This window comes from Heterocephalus glaber, unplaced genomic scaffold, assembly GCF_053883595.1.
Source record: "Heterocephalus glaber isolate CG9 unplaced genomic scaffold, H.glaber_assembly_v1.0 deba00001594, whole genome shotgun sequence".
Lineage (NCBI taxonomy): Eukaryota > Metazoa > Chordata > Mammalia > Rodentia > Bathyergidae > Heterocephalus > Heterocephalus glaber.
In genome coordinates, this window is record NW_028258369.1 from 8,317,825 (window position 1) to 8,337,396 (window position 19,572).

The 19,572-nt window shown below is 38.4% G+C and overlaps 1 protein-coding gene and 1 pseudogene across 1 annotated transcript in view; one reads left to right on the forward strand and one right to left on the reverse strand.

Annotated features, from left to right (window-relative positions):
• Phex (phosphate regulating endopeptidase X-linked) overlaps positions 1–19,572 on the reverse strand; it is a 194,893-nt gene that overhangs the window by 141,394 nt on the left and 33,927 nt on the right. Inside the window, exons 4-7 of the mRNA XM_004866190.3 lie at positions 13,840–13,926; positions 12,574–12,800; positions 5,086–5,154; positions 1,464–1,580 (exon numbers count right to left, since the gene is read on the reverse strand). Coding sequence (XP_004866247.2) covers positions 1,464–1,580; positions 5,086–5,154; positions 12,574–12,800; positions 13,840–13,926 — 500 coding nt within the window. The remainder of the gene's footprint in view (positions 1–1,463; positions 1,581–5,085; positions 5,155–12,573; positions 12,801–13,839; positions 13,927–19,572) is intronic.
• On the forward strand, positions 3,850–4,751 carry LOC106007839 (ADP-ribose pyrophosphatase pseudogene; annotated as a pseudogene).

Genomic DNA, 19,572 nt, shown 5'->3' on the forward strand with positions numbered 1-19,572 from the left:
CACTTCATTTAGCCTCTTGACAATTCCCAGTCTTGCCTTAGCCCAGCTGTTTTTAGTTCCTTTTTTGGTCCAACTCCCTAGCTCAGGGTAAGCCCTCCTCTGCTGTATCAGACCTTTAGTCCAAATTAGATTTCTGGGCCTCTTATTTGCCTGGGAAGACAGCTTGTGGACATGGCTTAGAAACCCAATGTGGACTTCAAAACATCTGCAGCAATCTTCATGGTCTTCAAAGGTGACAAACAGGAATGAACTTTTTGCGTCCCAAGTTGAGGTTTGGAAAGAGATGTATGTGAACATCATCACTTTGGGAGAGACTAATAATCCCCCCTGCCCCTCATCCTTCACCCTTACTCCACACCTCAACATGCCATCACCATCCCCTCAAAAAACCTTCTATTCACCAACTTCTATTACAAAACATCACCAACCTATATGAAAAAGTGTCTAGGTAAAAGTGCTTTTTGTTATTGTTCACTATGAAGTTTCCCTACAAGAAAATGTCACTATATTTTGTTCTCTCTGTGTACACAAAGGACTTCTATACTTTGTTTCTTCTAGGAAAAGTTACTCTATAAACAAGGCTAATCATTTAGGACTTTTCATTATTCTAGCACAAGTTTTATATCATTCTGTCCCTACCATGAGCCTGAAAGAATTTAAGGTGACACAGAGAACGCGGTACATGACACAATGACATTCACTAAATTGGGGCAAAAGGAATAAAAAGAAAGGGTAGACACAAGTAGCATCTGATCTTTTAAGATCAGATTAAAAAATACTTTCCAGCATTCCATATATACTTTCTACATTAAATTTTATGTCAAGTATTGGTACATAGACTTCTGTAAGCCCAGATCTTATATCAAACTTTCTCTGAGTGGGAAAGTATAAAAAGCAGCCTGAAGTAAAAGTAACATACCAGGGATGGGAGCATGTGCTTAACATGGGTGAAGCCCCGGGTTCAATCCCTGGCACCACACACAAAATGAGAACCTTCCGTTCAATTAAATCAATAAAGATTTATTAAACATCTATCTCCTATTTGAACTATATAACAATTTCTGTAGGAAAATAGATCTCAGTTGCTATTCTTTGGTCACAGTCAAGCAGCACCTAGACATGGTATGTGCTTAAACTAGGCAGATAGAATGAATAGCTCATTTTCCTGTCATAGTTCTCCTTGTTGTCATTTGCTCGGAGGGTGCCATTTAGCCCTACCTTAGACCCAAAGAGTAATGACACAGAAGGCTGTTATTTGGTTGCAATTTATTATTTCATTCAAGATATGCTGCTTTTATTTTTTTATTAATTTTTTTTGGTACCAGGGATTGAACTCGGGTCCTTGCACTTGTGAAGCAGGTGGCGGAACCACTGAGCTAAATCCCCAGCCCCTAGGATATGCTGCTTTTGAAACAAAGAAAAGAAAAGGGAAAGAAGAAAAGTGATTTTCAATTGAGACTTACCTCAGCTATCTTAATTTCCAGTCTAAGCACTGACTTCATGTCATGCTCTGCTCGGGAGCTGTTAGCTCCTAAAAGCACAGCAGTGTCCACCATGAATTTATAAAGGGCTTCTCGATACTGTAAGAGACAAAAAACCTAGTGACCATGACAACGGCCTAGTAGGAATTATGTTACAGAGACACAGAAGAGCAGAAACAACAGGTGGAAATAAATGCCCTTCATTTTCACGCCGTACTCAATGCATGGCACAGCCATTATGAAATACCAGCCACTCACCTACCACATTGAGAGGAAAAAAAGAGTGAGGAGAATGTGGGCACTGTTTGCATGACAGAAAAGTCTAGCCATCGACTATTAAGAGAATTAGTCTTCCAGTAATGGGAGACATTATGGATACATGAAACAGCTCCAAATGAGCCTAGGATAAAATGTTAAAGGTCAGATGTCCTCTTTCCAGGCAAGTGAGCCTTTGATAAAATAATGGGAAAGGTCGGTTTCTAAAAGTAGGATGGTTGATCACGAACTCTGGCAGAAACTATGATTCACTCTCATCCAGCTCAATTTACCCATCATCACACTAAGACATAAAAGATGACTGTAGTGATTGCAGTCTTGTGTCTTTTTAGTTATGTTCAGTTTTCATAAAGTTCTCCAGAGCTCAGGGGAAAAAGAAGGGAGAGAGCAAAGAAATGATGACAAGAAACCTAGAAAATAACAAATACAGAATTCCCTCCCTAGTGTACAGCTTGGCCCTATGTTATTCTTACTATGTTCCTGACTTCAGAATCTATACAGTCCTTAGCATATGTTAAACCCTTGATAAAAAGTGGTTGACCCAGTAAGCGAGTCTCGCAAATAGTCTTAATTGCAAATAATGTTTTGTCATTCCCATTTCAGTTCAGAAAAACACTCAACCTACTCAATACATGCGCAATGTGGCTAGCTAGGAGCTCTGTGCATATATCGGGGGAAGGTAATGCAGATGAAAACACAATAATGCTTGAATCTGGTTCTCAAGCAGTGTGTGATCCAGTGAGGAAGATAAATATTTAATTATTGACTGTAACATTAAAGATATCAAAATAAGTTCCTTGGCAAAGTTTTTATGTCCTTAGAAACTGGAGAGCTAGAGAAGTCTGGCCTAAAAATAAAGTAGGGAACAGAGCATTTGAGGGATACAGTTTAGGAGGAGTAGAGGAGAATGAACTGGCTTTGTTGAGAGAGGAAGAAAAGATGAATTGGAAAGGAGGGTTTGGGATCAAACCATTAAGAAGCTTTGAACTTGCTTGGGAGCATAGGACGTTGGGAGAGGCACTTTGAGAACAGAACTTGTCAAGTGGTGCTAAGGAAAGGAGGCACCAGGTAAAAGGCTACTTGCTGTGGTCAAGGCAAGACCGGGAAGAATCTGACTGTTGATGGCTGGAGGAGATGTTTTCAAGGTAGAATTAAGTGGACTTGACTAACTGCTTGCAGGGAGCAAAGATGATTTTGAGCCTGGTTGCTGAGACCTCAATAGAAGCAGAGGCACACCAAGGCTGGAAAAGCTTTGTTCTACTTTTAAAAAGGAAAACTTGCCAACTCCCTTTGTTGAGCATCCTCATGCAGAAGGCTGCCTAGGATCTTGTCTAGTTTCCTGCCCTCCAGAGCATTCTGCAAATAGAGATTAGTATCAGCATAGACCCAGAATACCTAGGTATGAGACTCTTTTGGAAGTTCAGTGGTTTCCAAAGTTACTGGAAATGTCAGAAATGAAATAGATCTTTCCACTCTCAGGAAACGACTAGGTTTCCAAACTAGGCCAAGCAGTCTGAGCTGACTGATCCTCTCCAGTTTTCATTAACCTCCAGTAACCTGGGGCACCTGTTAAAAATACACACTCCCAGATCCCACCACAAGTCCACTAAGTCAGATTCTCTAGGGCTTGACATATAATGAAAGGTTCCCATGTGATTCTTTAGCAGATTCCGAGCCACTGGTCTCCTGGGTGTCCCTCCTCACTCTTCACTTGTGCACTTCTCAGGAATGAGTGCAAGGTCCTTTCTCGGTTATTTCATTTGAGTGTGCTGTCTCCCCAGTTACACCATGAGGGCACTGGGTAGAGGCATTTATTGAACACTTGATGCCCGGACTTCTAGTAGACGGACAGTAGAATGGACCACCTGAATCAAAGGTCTTTGCTTCTTGCATTAGGAAAATGGTCAGTGAACAGTTACACTGTTCATGTCCAGGAAAGAAGCAGGCATCTTAGAACAACTGATGAATCTGACAGCAGACTGACAGGCCCACAATTGAATATAAGTAAAATGTACAGGTGGCGTGCCGTAAAGCACCACCATGCACCCGAAACTCACTTTCGTCCCATAGGTTTCATCTTAACTCTAACATCATGTCTGGTTCTAATGGTGCCAAAGAGAATTCCCACAGTTAGGCTCAGACATCGCCTTACCCAGGCTCCAAAGTTGAACGTAACCAAGTTCCTAATGAGAAAGTGGGCTGGATTGTTAAATAGCAAGACTATAACCCTGTGGGGTATATTGCCCTCTCTGTCTTGGCTGGGCCCAGGTGAGAGGATCATCAAATTAGTGAAAGCAACTTTTCTCCGAAGTTTAACGAAAAAGATGGGCATGTGGAGAGAAAGAGCCAGAATGGCCTGTATGAAATTGAAAATGGAAGACCCAGAAATCCTGCAGGACAGACAGGACTGGTTGGCTGGGGGCTCTTGGGGAGATGGGGTCCACATCATGCTACAGATCCCATTATAACCAGGTGGAAAGGGGACAGCAGTGGAAATAAAATCACCCACCCTGTTTCTGGGAAACACATCTTACAGTTTGTTGCAATAAAAAGGAAAGAACGTGGAGAGTGGGCGATCCCAGGGGGGATGGTGGATCCAGGAGAGATTAGTGCCACACTGAAAAGAGAATTTGGTGAGGAAGCTCTGGGCTCCTTACAGAAATCCAGGGCCGAAAAGAGAGAATTGGAGGATCAGGTACACAGACTCTTCAGCCAAGAGCACCTAGGGATATATAAAGGATATGTTGATGATCCTTGAAACACTGACAATGCATGGATGGAGACAGAAGCTTTGAATTACCAGGATGAGACAGTGAGATCATGGACAATCTGGCCCTGGAAGCTGGAGACAATGCTGGGAAAGTGAAATGGGTGGACATCAGCGACAAGCTGAAGCTCTATGCCAGCCACTCTCAGTCCTTCATCTGCCTTGTGGCAGAGAAGCGAGACGTGCACTGGAGCGAGGACTCAGAAGCCGACTGCCATGGCTCCTAGCCTGCATCTCCAGGTCCTCAGAGGCCAGCAAGGAGCATGTCCTGCAAAGAAGGAGAGTCACCGAGCTCATGCTGGGACAGGCCAGGCCAGCCAGAAATTTTATTCACGTTCAGAATGTTTATATTTCGAAGGTTTGGCATCCAAATAAAATGAGTAAATGTGATAAAATTTTCATCTTTCTGATCAAAAGGATTTGACGTAGCAGTATTTTGTATATGTCCTATATAAGCATGCTGCAAGCCAAATTTAAATAACTGATGCTCTTTGAAGAATTGTAACTAGAATAAAAATAAATTCCCGATTGGCTGTTAAAAAAAAACAAAACAAAACTCACAGACTTGGCTTCCGTGCTGTTGTCAAGGTAGTCTTCCCTCACAGCTAAGGAGAGTGTTGCTTGGTCCAGCTGTTAAAACAAAACCAGAAAGCATCCTGCTAACTCTTATGTACTGTGTTAATAAATGTCATGAGATCACCTGCGTCCCAATCATAGTTTGAATTTACCATTACAAATAGAGTTCACTCATTTCAGAGGTTCATGCAAATAGGCACTTCATTTATGACAGATCTTAAAGATCAGAGACCTGATCCCACTTTGCTGATTCATAGCTTGTAAACTTTTTGGAGTTTCTGTCAACCTTGAATAGCACCAGGGCTAATTAAGTTGGAACAGATCTTATAGATTTTTTTCTTCCTTATTTTCTCCCTTATTTCTTTTCTCCCTTATTTAATGGAGGAAGAAACAAAAGCCAGAGAATTGATTGACTTTCTCAAGATAATATAGTTGGGCAGAGCTCAGAGCAAAATCACCTTCTGATACCAGATCCAGTATCCTCATCACTGCAGTATTTGGCAAATGCTGATCTGAATAAAACTGATTAACCGGACTATCTATCTCTCTACCTCTAAAATGATGTATTGTATTTTCTATTGGAAAGGAATCAAATAATAATTTTGTTTTAAGAAATCTTGACAAATTTGAAAACTCTGCTCAGGTGCTAAAAACATAATCAGACAACTATGTGAGTAGAATTATTATGATGGAGAAATATAGAATAAATTCTTAAAATAAAGCTTTCAGCTTTGTAAATGGGGAGGGATGGAGGGGTTGAAGGGAGGACGGGGGAAGGGGGAAAAAATAAATAAAGCTTTCAGCAGCAGAAAGTCAAAGGAAACAAGATAGTCTTTTCATTATACATGTTAGAAAAACTGAACATCTGTATGCAAAACAACTAATCCTTGGCCCATACCTTATACCTTGTACAAAAAATAATTGAAAATGAATCATAGACATACATGTAAAACCTAAAAATATAAAACGTATAGAAAAAAATATAGTGGAAATCTTTGTGGCCTGGCGTTAGACAAATAATTTTTAGACATGACACTGAAATCATGATTCATAAAAGAAAAAATGAACAAACTGGACTTCATTAACATTAAAAAATTTTGCTCTGTGAAAGACACTGTTAAGAATGAAAAATCAAGCCACAGAATGGGGAAATATTCAAAAATAATATGTATGTCAAAGGACTCATATCCAGAATTATAGAGTCCTCAAAATTAAACAATAATAAAATTCAATTTAAAAGTGAGCAATTTAAAAGATAAAGATAGACACCTCACCAAGGAAGATATGCACTTGGAAAATGAGCACATGAAAATATGTTCAATATCATTAGTCATTAGGAAAATGTAAACTGAACTCACAGTAAGATACTACTATATGTTTATTAAAATCTAAAACATATCTGACAAGTGCTGGAAAAGATGTGGAAAAATTAGAACACTCATACACTACGGGTGCAAATGCAAAGTGGTACAGCTACCTTGGCAGGAAACCAGTTTGATCATTTCTTATAAAGTTAAACATACACTTATATATGACCCACCAATCCCACTCCTAGGTATTTACTCAGGAGAAATGTAAACTTATTCTCAAACAAAAAACCTGCTTGGAACTTTATTCATAATCATGAAAAACTGGAAACAACCCAAATATCTTTCAAGCTCTGGATGGATAAACTATGCATACTGGAACACTACTCAGCAATAGAAAGGAATGAACTACTGATATACACAATGCAGATGAATTTTACTTACATTCTGAAAAAGGTAAAACTATAGGGATAGAGAAGAGAGTTGTGGTTGCCAGGGTTTTGAGATGGGGAGAGGACTACATAGGGAGAGCAGTAGGTAATTTTGAGGGTAATGGGAATATTCTATTTCTTGACTGTGGTCGTGGTTACATGATTCTATGCATGTCAAAATTTATAGATATTTACATGACAAAAATGAAATTGACTATATACATTGAATTGTTTATAAAATGCTTCCAGCATCTTCTGTAAATCTATGGCTTGATCTTTCTTGAAGATCAGCAACTAGCTAAAGACCCAATAAAATGGAATCCACCAGCACATTTTCCCAGTTAAATCTCAGTTTCACACATTAAAAATTTAAGCCAAGTGAACAAAGTACAAATTCTAAATAACAAGTCAAAAATGAGTAGCATCTGAATTAAAACTTAATCTTGCATGCTCATATCATTAGTTTCTATGACTTTAAATTGTGTTGATCCATCTCCCTCTAGTTTCTTCTCCATCTTACTATAATTCCAAATATTTTGTTCTTTTTGAATACATGAAGTCTTTATGAAATTATAATTTTTCATGAAAAATCTCTTTTACCTAAAATAAATTCTACAAAGGGCAAGTTAACAGTGATGTAACGAAAATTTCAAGGAAAAACATTGTTCTTGTTTTTGGAGAAATAAGATGTTTTCAAAACATCCATCTTTCCTGTGTGTATTGCTAAAATCCTCAAATTGTTTTGTTTGACCTTCTCTAATTGGCCTGAAACAATGAAGTCACAAGCCAGCCTGGCTTCTTTCTACTGCAATTCCCAATCTACCACTGTTTCTTCCAAAAATTTAGTAAGCCAGTATCATGAAACAAAATATTTTGATTAAGACGCTTTGGCTTTCAATTAAATTTGGACCACTTGGAGACTCCCGTGAGCTTCGGTCTCACAGGAAAGGAAACTGCAGATAATATCTAGAAAGCCAAAATTTCCTCTCATGAAATGAAGCTAAATTCACTTGTTGTAAAAGTTTAGATAATTCAAGTGAGGTTACCAGACCTTTTATAAACCTCCAGATTGTTTTGGTGTCTAGGGAACATTTTAAATACACCAACAGATTGAATAAGATCAGTCAACTAAATCTCATTGGAAACATACAAACTCTTTGAGGCAAGAAGACTTTCTCAAAAAGTCAACATCAAGACACCATTACTTGAAGTTTTTGTGAATCCTTACGTTCACAATTGATTTGAATATTGCCAAGGAGAAAATAAAAGCAATTTAGGAAATCTCATAATTGAACTAAAAATGCAGATTATATTTCTCCAATTATAACTGATATTCCAATTACAATCAACCTTGTTAGGAGAAAAAGTGCTAATACAAAAACACCTGACAAGTTATGGTGTAAGAAAACAAAAGACAAAGAAATTTTTTAAATTTCATTTCCAACAGAGACTTTTCTCAAAATCATGAATTTTGCTGAGAACCAGAAAATGGCAGGCTGTTAAGTGAGGAGGCCTTTAAGTTGTTGTTTTATACTTGGTCACCCTGGCCAACCAAGTACTCTTTCAGGATCACGTAACATATATTCAAATCTTGTATTATCCCTGATATCTTCATCCTTGCTATTTCCTGGCATAAAATACCCAAACACATGTAGCAAGATAGTGTCTCAGGAACACTCATTTCTTGTATTTTTGTGGTTTTTTCTCTCATTTAAGTCTGTATCGTCTTGTAACGGGAGTTCTGCTAAGAGACAATGTATGAGCAAACTGCACATCCTTGCGATGAGGACATATGTGCTCATTAGAAGAGGGGCCCTTCTCTTCACCCAGGGGTACCATATGTCTACCCAGGAGTATGATGACAGTGCTGTCTCTGCCCAGAAGGAAGCCATTTTTAAGAAAATGTGGGTTTGTGGGATTAGGGAAGATAAGAACATTTGGAGAAATAGAGCTTAATGAAAAAAGAAACCCTAAATGCATTAAGAGAAGACAGTTTGAGCTGAGAGAGCTTCTCCAAGAGTAGAAAGAGGCTCTTTCAGGCAGCAAAAGAAGTCTATGGTTCTCATAAGCAAAGTGCCCAGTCAGTGCCTCTACTGTAGCAGTATCTGAGAGGGAGAAGGGGCCCAGAGCCAGGAATCTGAGAAGCACACTTGCAGAAGCCGCACAGGATCCAGAGAGGCCTTCTTGTCAAACACTAAATATTTGATGATTTGTGGTTATCCCAGGAGAAGGTTGAGAAATGGAGCAGTCAGGAGGGGGTGTGTAGTGTCTATATCCAGGATCAATTTCCCAGTAAAAGGTGGGGTGGGAGCCCAGAATCAAAGATTAGGTTAACTAAAGAAATGCCTACTCTGGCACAACCAATTTTGAGATCTGAGAGGCATGTTGGGTACACAAATTAAGGAGAAGTATTTTTCAAGTGGTCCTGACCTGATGCTGGTCATACTTCAATAGAAGGAAGTCTTTTGTCATGTGCCGCTGTATACCAACATCTACCATGGAAACTCACAGAATTCAAGTCATTTAAATGATGAAAAGTAAATTCTAACTTATCTGTCCTTACACACAGGGAAAGTGAGACTCAGAGAGGTGAAGCAATTTGAACAAGGGTATTTGGTGAGTAAATAACAAAACTAAACTGAGAACCTCAATGAGGTTTAATGAGCCTCAAAGCCTACTCTTGCCACCATACCAATGGTCTTCAAACTATATTCCACAAAACCTAAAAGAAGTTCAGGGGCTCCAAATGTTCCTTTAATTAAATTTTGTTTTGTGTAGCTTTAACTTTTTTAAACTGATAAAAAAAGCAACATACACAAATACTACAACTTTCACAGCCACCAATAAACTGGTTTTTATCATCCAGTTCATTGTGTTTCAGGCAGATCTCAGAATAAAGCTTCTCCTACCATTTGTGGACACATGTTTGAACTTATTATAACTGTATCACAACTAGTTATGTGACTGTATGATTAGTTATCATGACTGTAACTGTTTTGTTTGGGGGAAGGTGATGAATTCAGATGTGTGAATATTTCCCCGTGTAAAATGGTCCAAACCACGACAGAACTAAAGCAAACGTGTGCTACACTCAAATGCTAAGCAATGTTCAGACACTTCAGATTGGAACAAGCTGCCATCTTGGCAAAACAGAGCAATAGTAAGTACATGAGTGCCTCCTTCCATTTGGAAAGTTTCTTCTAGAATCACTGTAATTGAATATTAAATGTGAAAAGCAAGCTGTTACCATGGCCTTCTGTCCCCCCTGTGCTTTCTGGAAGCAGATACTAATACTGAAGGCTTGATTAGATTCAAATTCAGTTTTTTCTTTTCTTGACACATCATTGATGATGGTATGTACTTCCTACTGCTATTAGGAAGCATACAATACCTGGTTGTCCCACTTTTAGCAATGCTACCATGGATATTTGGGTTAGGGTATCAGCCTGGGTTCTCTATTAAGAATTTCCCAAGTTTCATCTAATGATTTTAGTAGCTATTGATGATAGTTGCCTAGACCTCATTGTCATCAGGAATTTTTTAAATGGTAACTTTCTAATTTTATCATTTCTCCTCAGTTTTTAAGCTGATTCCCTTCTATGCAAGAACTTTATCTCATCAGCTGTAAGGTTACCCTAAAGTCAGTCGAATCTAGAATGTGGAAAGGTCCTATAGACCTTCAACAAATAAATGTGATGTTAAAAAAAAACAATAAGAAGGGAAATTAGCAGATTAGAATATTGGAGCCCAAAACAAAGGCCAATTGTTTTGGGTTTGGGCTTTTTTTTAACTTATGTTTGAGAGCTAGGGATGTAGCTCAGTGGTAGAGCATTTGCCTACCATGCTCAAGGCTCTGGGTTCCAGCCTCAGCACCACAAAAAAATAAATTAAATTAAATTATTAACTTAAAAGGACATGTTTGAGCCAATCAGGATAACTGAAAATTAATCATGAATTAGACATTAATTGTGAGGTTATGATTACTCTCATGGTTCTGATGAGTGCCCTCTCGATTAGATCCACACTGAACCATTCCCAATGCAATGGTATTATCCTTTCAATTTGCTATAAAATGTTACAGCCCTCCTCTCTCAAAAAGGAGGCCTTTAGAAAAGATAAGAATATGAGAAAGTTGAGAGTAACGAAGCTGGGTTGATGGGTCCAGTGGAGTTTGATGTTCTATTCTTTTTACTTTTGTGTGTATTATTTTCCATAATAGCATGCTTAAGGAAATTTATTTGACTAGATCCTAAAATGGTAAAAATAAAATGATTACCATTTGCATTATTCATCTGTAAGTCAACAACTCTATTGACCAATAGTGTGCATAAACCTAAGTTTGAAAGACAGTTTCCAGCTTACTTCAAAACACCACCTAAAATGTTTGAAAGAATATCTTAACAGTTCTGGAACTGAGAATGATGGTGTTAAAACCTGGTTGTAGAAAATGAGTAATCTATCCACATGGGAGAGGGATCCAATGGATCCCCCTCAACATTGCACCTTACATAGCACATCTTATCCTGATAGCATGAGAAGATGGCTCAATACTATATGATCACTTCATCTCCCAACATGGAAACACAGCTGACTCTGAAACTGAGAATTTCCTTCTGAGTAGGTGGGAATTCCTTCAATGACTAAGGATTTTTATTGAGACTTTCACTGTCTAGAGGTCAGAAAACTAGAGCCTTTGGGCCAGCCCGTCACATAGCTGCCCACTCATTGTCTAAGGCTGCTTCCTTAGCCAAGTACAATAGCAAAGTCTAGTTGTTGCAACAAAGACCAGATAGCCTGCAAAACTTAAAATATGCACTGTATGGCCTTTAACAAAACAGTTGCCACCCTCTGGTCTAACCCAAGATCAACTCCAGGGTTGGGATTTCAGAAAGTTGATTTATATTAGGTAAGGACGATACACTCTAATGGTTTCATAACTTTTCCAATTTGAATGTCAATATACCATTAATATTTTCTAATTTGACAAAGAATAAAATTGGGGGGATCAATTGTTCAATAACATTATTAGTCAAAGTTAGTGTGGAAATAAAAAAAAAACAGGATCAAAGCACAGAGTGATTTCAAAACTGTTGTATGAATTCTTACAAAGCTCTTTCATTGTTGAATCTGTGGTTGCTAGCTTCCTGGCAACCTCCTGATTTTAGCAGTGTGATCTTCCTCAGGGCATGCCCATGTGGCCCAATCCTTCATGGAAAAGATGCTTACTCTCCCAACAGAAAATGCAATCCACTACTTAGAACAAGTTCTGCTTGATCTTTTGAAAGGAAGGAGGAGAAATTCGGATTGAACTTGACAATGAGAACGTAGGTGTGTATGCAAAAAGATGTTCATGAAAAGGGAACAAGAAATCATGGCGTGTATTTTATTCTGTCAGGGGAATGGGGAAGTGAGGGAAAGAGCAGGTTCAGAAAGTTTTGACAACAGCTGGAGAATCACAGCTCTCTCTGCTGGAATTTAGGGGCCTCGTGTTTAGAGTAGATATTGGAAGACCAGAACACAGACCACTTTGAAACTCACTCACAGGCATCCTGAAATGTAGACAACATTTGTCTGCCACTGATCTAAATTCTGTATATCTCAGAGGGGGTAATATTCTAGATCCTAATGTTCAACAAAACTTTTATTTGATCATTCACTAAGACAAAAGGAATTTCTTTGCCTAGGAAGGCACCCCAAAAAAACTAATCTTGGGCTGAACAGAGCTCTGGCTATACCTTCAAGATGTGTTCATTGGATGCTTTGTCATCGGGGGACACATACAAACGGATGAACACAGAATTGCTGTATTGACCACGGAATGCTGCAAGTGTGTGCAGAAGGCTGAATTTTCTCTCTGACCAAACTCCTTCAGGGCCAATATTAGCTTCAAGCACAGGCCAGCAGAATGGTGAATGTCGCAGGATATAGAGCAGTGGTTTGGCATCTGCTTTTTCAATCGCTTCTGAAAGGGAGCAGATATGAAGGGAGAGTTAGAATTGCAAATCAGATCACCAAGCAAGAATGCAAGTGCATCTCCTGAAGAGAAAATTCTGTAAGGCCTCAACTTGAAATTTCAGCTATCAGGAAGAGGATGGTTGATGTGGGATGGATTGAGTGTAACCACAGAGACAAATTCACCTACAACTCACACTTCAATATGATCATCTAAATCTGGTGTTTTTGCCAGAAAAAGCTGACAGAGAAACCTGCTGGGTTTTTCCTACAACAGAAAATGGGCTCACTCCATTGACCCCAGTGAATAAAGTGAAGCTGATCATACTTGGTGGTACCTGGGAACAACCCTAACTAAAGGAAATGACTCAGTAAAGCTAGTCACTCCCTAATGAAGTAAAGTAATGCTTCAGGCTCTGTTCTTTTACCGGCCCCTTCTAGCTTTCCAAGTGATACCCCAAATCCTATCCCAGCAAACATACTTCCCAAAAGAAGACTTCTTGCAGTGGACTTGAGAAAGCATATCGGGTAAAACAGCAAGTATCTCTTCCAACTCTAGTCAGACCCAAGATGTCAATAGACAGGTGTGAGGCTCTCAAAAAAGACTCTGGTGAAGATAAAGAAGGAGTCTGGGAATCTGGATTTCTCTAGGTTCCAGTAGGTCCTATGGAACATATCAATTCTCCCAGGTATGCTCCCTCCCAGTCTCTTTCTCAGACATGAAGTGTCCTGGCCTCTGGATTCTTTTTGAACCAGGTATAGTGAGACTTGCCCTACTGCCCTGTCCAAGTGCTTCACAGAGTAACTGATACCCAAATAATCTATATCATACAAATAAGATTATTTTCTCCACCAAGCCAACCAAAAAAAGAGTAACTAAGGAAGATTAATCAAAATCCTGTCACTGGTTATGTTCCTTTCCTTAAACAAAACCTTGAAACATTAAGAGAATTTTTAGTTATCTTTTTCCTTAAACAGTATCTTTAAACATTAATGAAATTCTGAAAGCTAAGGTGGTAAATGTCTTATTTGTTTTCTTTATTACTCACTTTCATTCATACAAGATGAATAAAGAATTTTGGCCTTCTGTATGGCTTCAGAGTCCCGCCTTCTACTGATTGATTTCTCCAAAAGTGCTGGGAAGGTTAAGAAATGATGCATTAGTATCCATCCACATGGAATGCAAAGTTGCAGATCATTGGCTAATCATAGTTCCAGCCTCCGGAAAATTAAATGTAAAGACAGACAACCCTGGAAAATACATATCTATAAAAGACAGAAGGATGGCAGAACCAATTCCAAGTTGTTTAATGTTCAAATAGAAACAATTGAACATTCTCTTATCCAGGGTTCTCCTAACTCAAAAGAAATCTAAAGTTCAATTTCCAACTGAGACTGGACCTTCTGCAGGGGTTAATTTCCTCTGCCACCTACACAAAAAGAAACAGAATTCATTTATTCAAGAATCAAAATAACTGAATTCCAACTCTTGTTTCTCCACCAAGTAATATTCTCAAGGGAGGCAATTTCATCAAGGTCAAGTTTCTTAAGATTTCTTCACAGCACAGCCTCTCAGGGAGGTCACCTGGAAGAAATTGCCCCTTAGATGTTTTATTCAATGTTGTATAAACATGCTGTAGACATGGAAGAAGTTGTTTAGACAGGAAATGGGGAGATGAGGTTGGAAAGCCTTCCCAAATTGCCTGAAAACTTGCCCGTTTATACATGCAAAGTCCTGGCTGTTTAAATAAGGCCGTGTGTATAAAATGGCTTCCAGGCCCACCTGGAAAGTGATTTTCTATTTATAAAAGCACTAATAATACTGTTCAAAGGGGGAAAATGGCAGCTGTCACTGTTTCACTAAATAAGGAAAGAGAAAAGCCAGGACTCAATGAAAACAAACCTGTAAAAAACAAAAGAGTACCTTGAATGCACTTGAGAGTATCAATTTACCAACATGAAGCCAAGCTGAAAAATCCCTATGGTGAGTGCAGCCCCATGGCACTGCCTTTTCCAAGTATGTCAAACTGCTGTTGTCAAGGAATTTGGGGAAGCAACCTAGCAAGCCTCCAAAATCACAGTACAACAGATGTTCCTACGGATCTCAGGATAGCTTCAAGACACAATGTACAATGCTAATCAAATTAATAAATAATTACATATTCCCTGAAGTGGAATCTACTTCTAAACTAGTTCTAAATCTCACATAATGCAACCCAGAGCTCCTGTCCAGTTTTTTAAATAAGCACCTGTACATAAAACAAGTCCATATAACTAGATAGATTCCAGCACAATAAATTAAATTGGGTTAGATGTGGGCGTTCTCAGCTATCCCAGCTTGTTTGGTGCTTCTGTTGTATGTATTATTATAGCAATAAAAGCCAGAAAATTAGCCCCAAGGATAAAGGAGGTTTTTTTTTTTAATAAACAGAAAGCTCTGAAACCATATCCACATAGATTTCCATTCAAATCAGAGCATGTGCCTTTCTGTCATATTGCTTACACAGTCATTATGGTCATTAGACTGTTGGGCAGACACATTTGGAAGTAAATAATTCAAATTTCATTTAGGATTGTGATGATGTTCTGATGCTATAAACACTTCCCAGGCTGCAAATACGAGTACCCCGAGGACCAAACACAAGCCATGGAAGCAAAAAGAACTAAAAGTATTAAATATTTACCTATGCATGCTCCCAAGGCACGCAGTATATTACAAGAGAAAAGAGAACACACGTGTGCTAAGTAGGGCAATCCCAAAATCCTAACCATGCACAAAGATCAATAATTTAGGTATGTCAAAATTTTGATTTCTATACAAGAATTTGGCTTTTATAACAGATTCAGTTGTCCCAGGTTCCTTGTCACACCCTTTTCCTCCCCTTCTCCTTTTTTGCTCTCTGCATCCAAGCCAGCAGAACAGCATTTATATGCAGACAGCGATGTGGCAATCAGTCCACTGTAACCATTTTATATATATCTGCATGTGAATTAGTGGTAAGAGAAATAAAATCTAGCCTGGAGCATCATTAATAAACAGAAAACAAAGCCTGTCTATCATAAGCAATTACTCAGGTTGTTAAAATGTCCCTGAAGCGTTGATAAGGGCTCATGGGTCACCCTTCCATGGCATTCCCTTCAGAGACTGTGTTGTTTCACAGAGGATTTCTCAATCTCCACCACCACCACTAATTCCTTACCAGAAAAGGAAAATGCCAATCCACAAAAACCTACAGTACAGCAAATCTCACACTCTAAAATTTGAGACGTTCTTGTGATCATCAAATTTGAATACTACATCTATTATGTAAACATTTTCTTCTCATTATACACAATCAAATAAGATTGCTTTAAGAAATATAAGGCACGGGTCAGGGATTTAGCTCAGCGGTTTCCACTGCCTGCTGCACAAGCGCAAGGACCCGAGTTCGATCCCCGGTATCGAAAAAAAAAAAGAACTATAAGGCAACATAATAGACATGTCAAGAAGCTGGACTTTCAAAGTACACAGACCTGAATTCCAGTTGCTGGAATGCAAGCAGGTGATTTAATCTCTCCAAGCCTCAGTTTCTTCATCTATAAATTTAGGTAATAATAGTATATTCCTATGAGATTATGGTGAGGGTTTACATTTTTAATACACAGAAAGTGTCTATCTCAGTGTCTGGGAACATGAAAATAGGGATCAATAAGTGGTGGTTTAAACACAATTACAGGCCAAGTTAACCATCCACATATTTGGAAAGCAATCAAGCTTGTTTCTAATGCTTCCTCCACAATTATTTGTATTCTTTCCCCTATCTCAGGGTACTGGTACGCAAAGCCCTACTACCTCAAGATACTATCAGTCTGGGCTGGGGATTTAGCTCAGTGGTTCCACTGCCTGCCTCGCAAGCTAAGTACCCAAGCTCAATCCCCAGTACCAAAGAAAAACCCAAACAAACAAACAAAATAAACAAAGATACTATCAGTCCATATGCAGGACTATTTCACACATTGGACCTGGTCTAGCTACCTTGCAAAGTCCTACATTCTCAATGATTCTTCTGCTTCCATACAGAAAAAATTCTAAATGATGAGATACACATGAAGACAGTGTTAACCTCTGAAAATATTTTAATTACATCCCTCATCCTGGACAACAAGGCATTGCCTTTTTAAAATGTAAACATTTTCAGTGAAAGTATAACATACAGACTACAGAAAAATGCAAAGACCAAAATTCGAAGGCTTTTCACAAAGTAAACATGCCCAAGTAATCAAAATTATTACCAGAACCCCATAGGTTCCTTGTGCCCCTTCCTTTCCAATTGCTACCTCCAACCAAGACAACCAGCATCCTCTTTTGTGAGTGCTTACTTCTAGTGGGTAGTCCACCTTTTCCTTTGGATTGGTAGAAGTTCTTCATATAGTGTACACACAAGTCTTTTTTGAATATTCCTATTGCAACATTTTCTCCCATTCCTTAGACTTTATTTTCTCAATGTTATCTTGTGGTAGACTGAAATTATTTCAATGTAGTCAAATTCCTCCATTTTATCATCTCTATAGCTAGTACATTTCTGTACCCTATTTAAAAAATCTTTGCCTGCCACAAAGTCATGAAGTTATCCTACATTTTCAACTAGAATCATTATTGATTCACATTTAGATCTACAATATAGAATTTCTTCTTGCCCGTTATGTAGACAGCCCTGCCTTTGTAACAAAAGCCTGGCCTCACAGGGGACGAATCATGAGAATTCTAATAAATAAGATATTTTTGGTCATTACACATCAAATAATATCATCCAAAAATATTTTCATGAAAAAATGATATTAACAATGGCTTTTCTCTATTAGTTTGAGTCTACTTTTAAGCAAGAGCTGGATCACATTCATCTTTGAAAAATCAGGCTCTACAGCTTGGAATGACTGATGCTTGGTGAATATTTGCTGAGTTGAATTCCTGGCAATGAATGTCTGAAAGAAAAATTTTCATCCAACTGAAAAGGAACTGTGGGAAGCTAGACTACTTTTATTGTTTTTCACAATCACCAATATCATGATCACGCTAACATCATAATCTCCTTTTTTCACATTCCAGTCTCTGATCATAAAATGACATCCAAGATTTCATCTTTTTTGAATAGCAGTTGAGATACTCAAGTTTAATTTTACCAGTTGCCTCAGCTGAATTCCCCATTCCCAATATCCTGCTCTTCTATACTGGGAGTTTGGGTACAGGTAAGGGAGGCATACCTCCTTTACCCTTAGCAATCAAGAGAAGACTATCAATCCTACTTCCTCAATTCACTCCTCCTACTCAGACAGGGCACTTATTGTGCATACTAGAGGTAAAAAGAAAATTCCAAAGGAAGGGTGAGACTCCTGTGGAATTCGCAGTATCCTGGTTAGTCAAGAGCTCATGACAGTTATGTACAACTCAGGCCAGCCATTTGAAGTTTCTGCAATACTTATGACCAGCTCAACTAATACTGTTTTTTAAAAAATTCCACATGCACAAAGGTTTAGGCATATAGCAAAATCCTACCAAAAGCCTTGATGCTGAGCTGACACCATGTGAGATGGTTCAGGAGCACAGGAACTCATACACAGCTTTCTCCTTTGTGTTCTTTCTCCTGGTCCTCCAACACTTCTATGTGCCTGCTCTACAGGGAATCCTGAGGCTGTTAAGAGTCCAGTGGATGCCGGAGCCGTTTGCTTGATTGGCTTAATGGAAGCAGCAATTGCATTTTAAACCTTAACATTAACTTCACCAAGGTAAATGCTCAATCTTGTGTAGATTATGCCAACACTTCTTTGATATCAAAAAGGGTTCCCTCTTAAGTCAAGTGAAAGGACGTGAAAAATCCAAACTCTGGGAAACAAAATCTGTATTGTAAGCTTCCACATCTACATAATGAACAAAATGTTCTCTAGACCTATATATATTTAAAACCTATCACACCATGGCCCAGTTTCTCCTTTGGTGGTACTTAAAAACCACCTTTGGACAGTCCATGGTTGAATGTTACCTCTAATTTTACTATTTTTAGTCCTTGTTGATTTTCTAGGCTGGAGACTTCAATTTGGTTTCCAAGCTCCAGTTTATTTACTGTACTGAAAATTTTCATTTTTCTAAATCACACTGCATGCACCTTAAACCGTTATACAGCTAAACCTGTAGTCTAAATCAGCTTGCAAAGCCCATTGTTATTCCCATTAAAAATAAAATTCAAGTTAACTAAGTCATAGTCTGTGGATTCCATAACCCTCATATTTTTACACGAATTGTGTGACACTCAGCTTTACAGTTTCTCAGTCCCACAACCAGTCAAGCATGGGATTAACTGAGTCTGTCTGACATACTGAAAAGACAATAAAAGTTGGTATTTCTCATTCTTCTAGAAAACCCCCACCTAATATAGGGAGAGAAACTGTTGGAATTATTTTCTCTGTTCATTTTTCTTATCATCTTATAAATGATAATTATTGGTTAGCATCAGCTTAAGAGAAAGGGGCAGAGGTGATTTCAGGGATATTTAAAGTCTCTAACTCATCAATCTAAATCATGGGTTACCAAATATCACAAAAACACCTCCCTTTTAACACAAAAGACCTCTGTCCATAATAAAATCAATTTTCTAAAACTGCCAGATACTATGAAAGTCTAATGGAAAATAACTCTTTTATTATGTTCACTTATAAGTGAATTAATTTATAAGGATTACACTTATCAAGATTATACTTTAAAATAATTTAAATTTTAATATTGCTCTTGATAACATGGCATTACAATG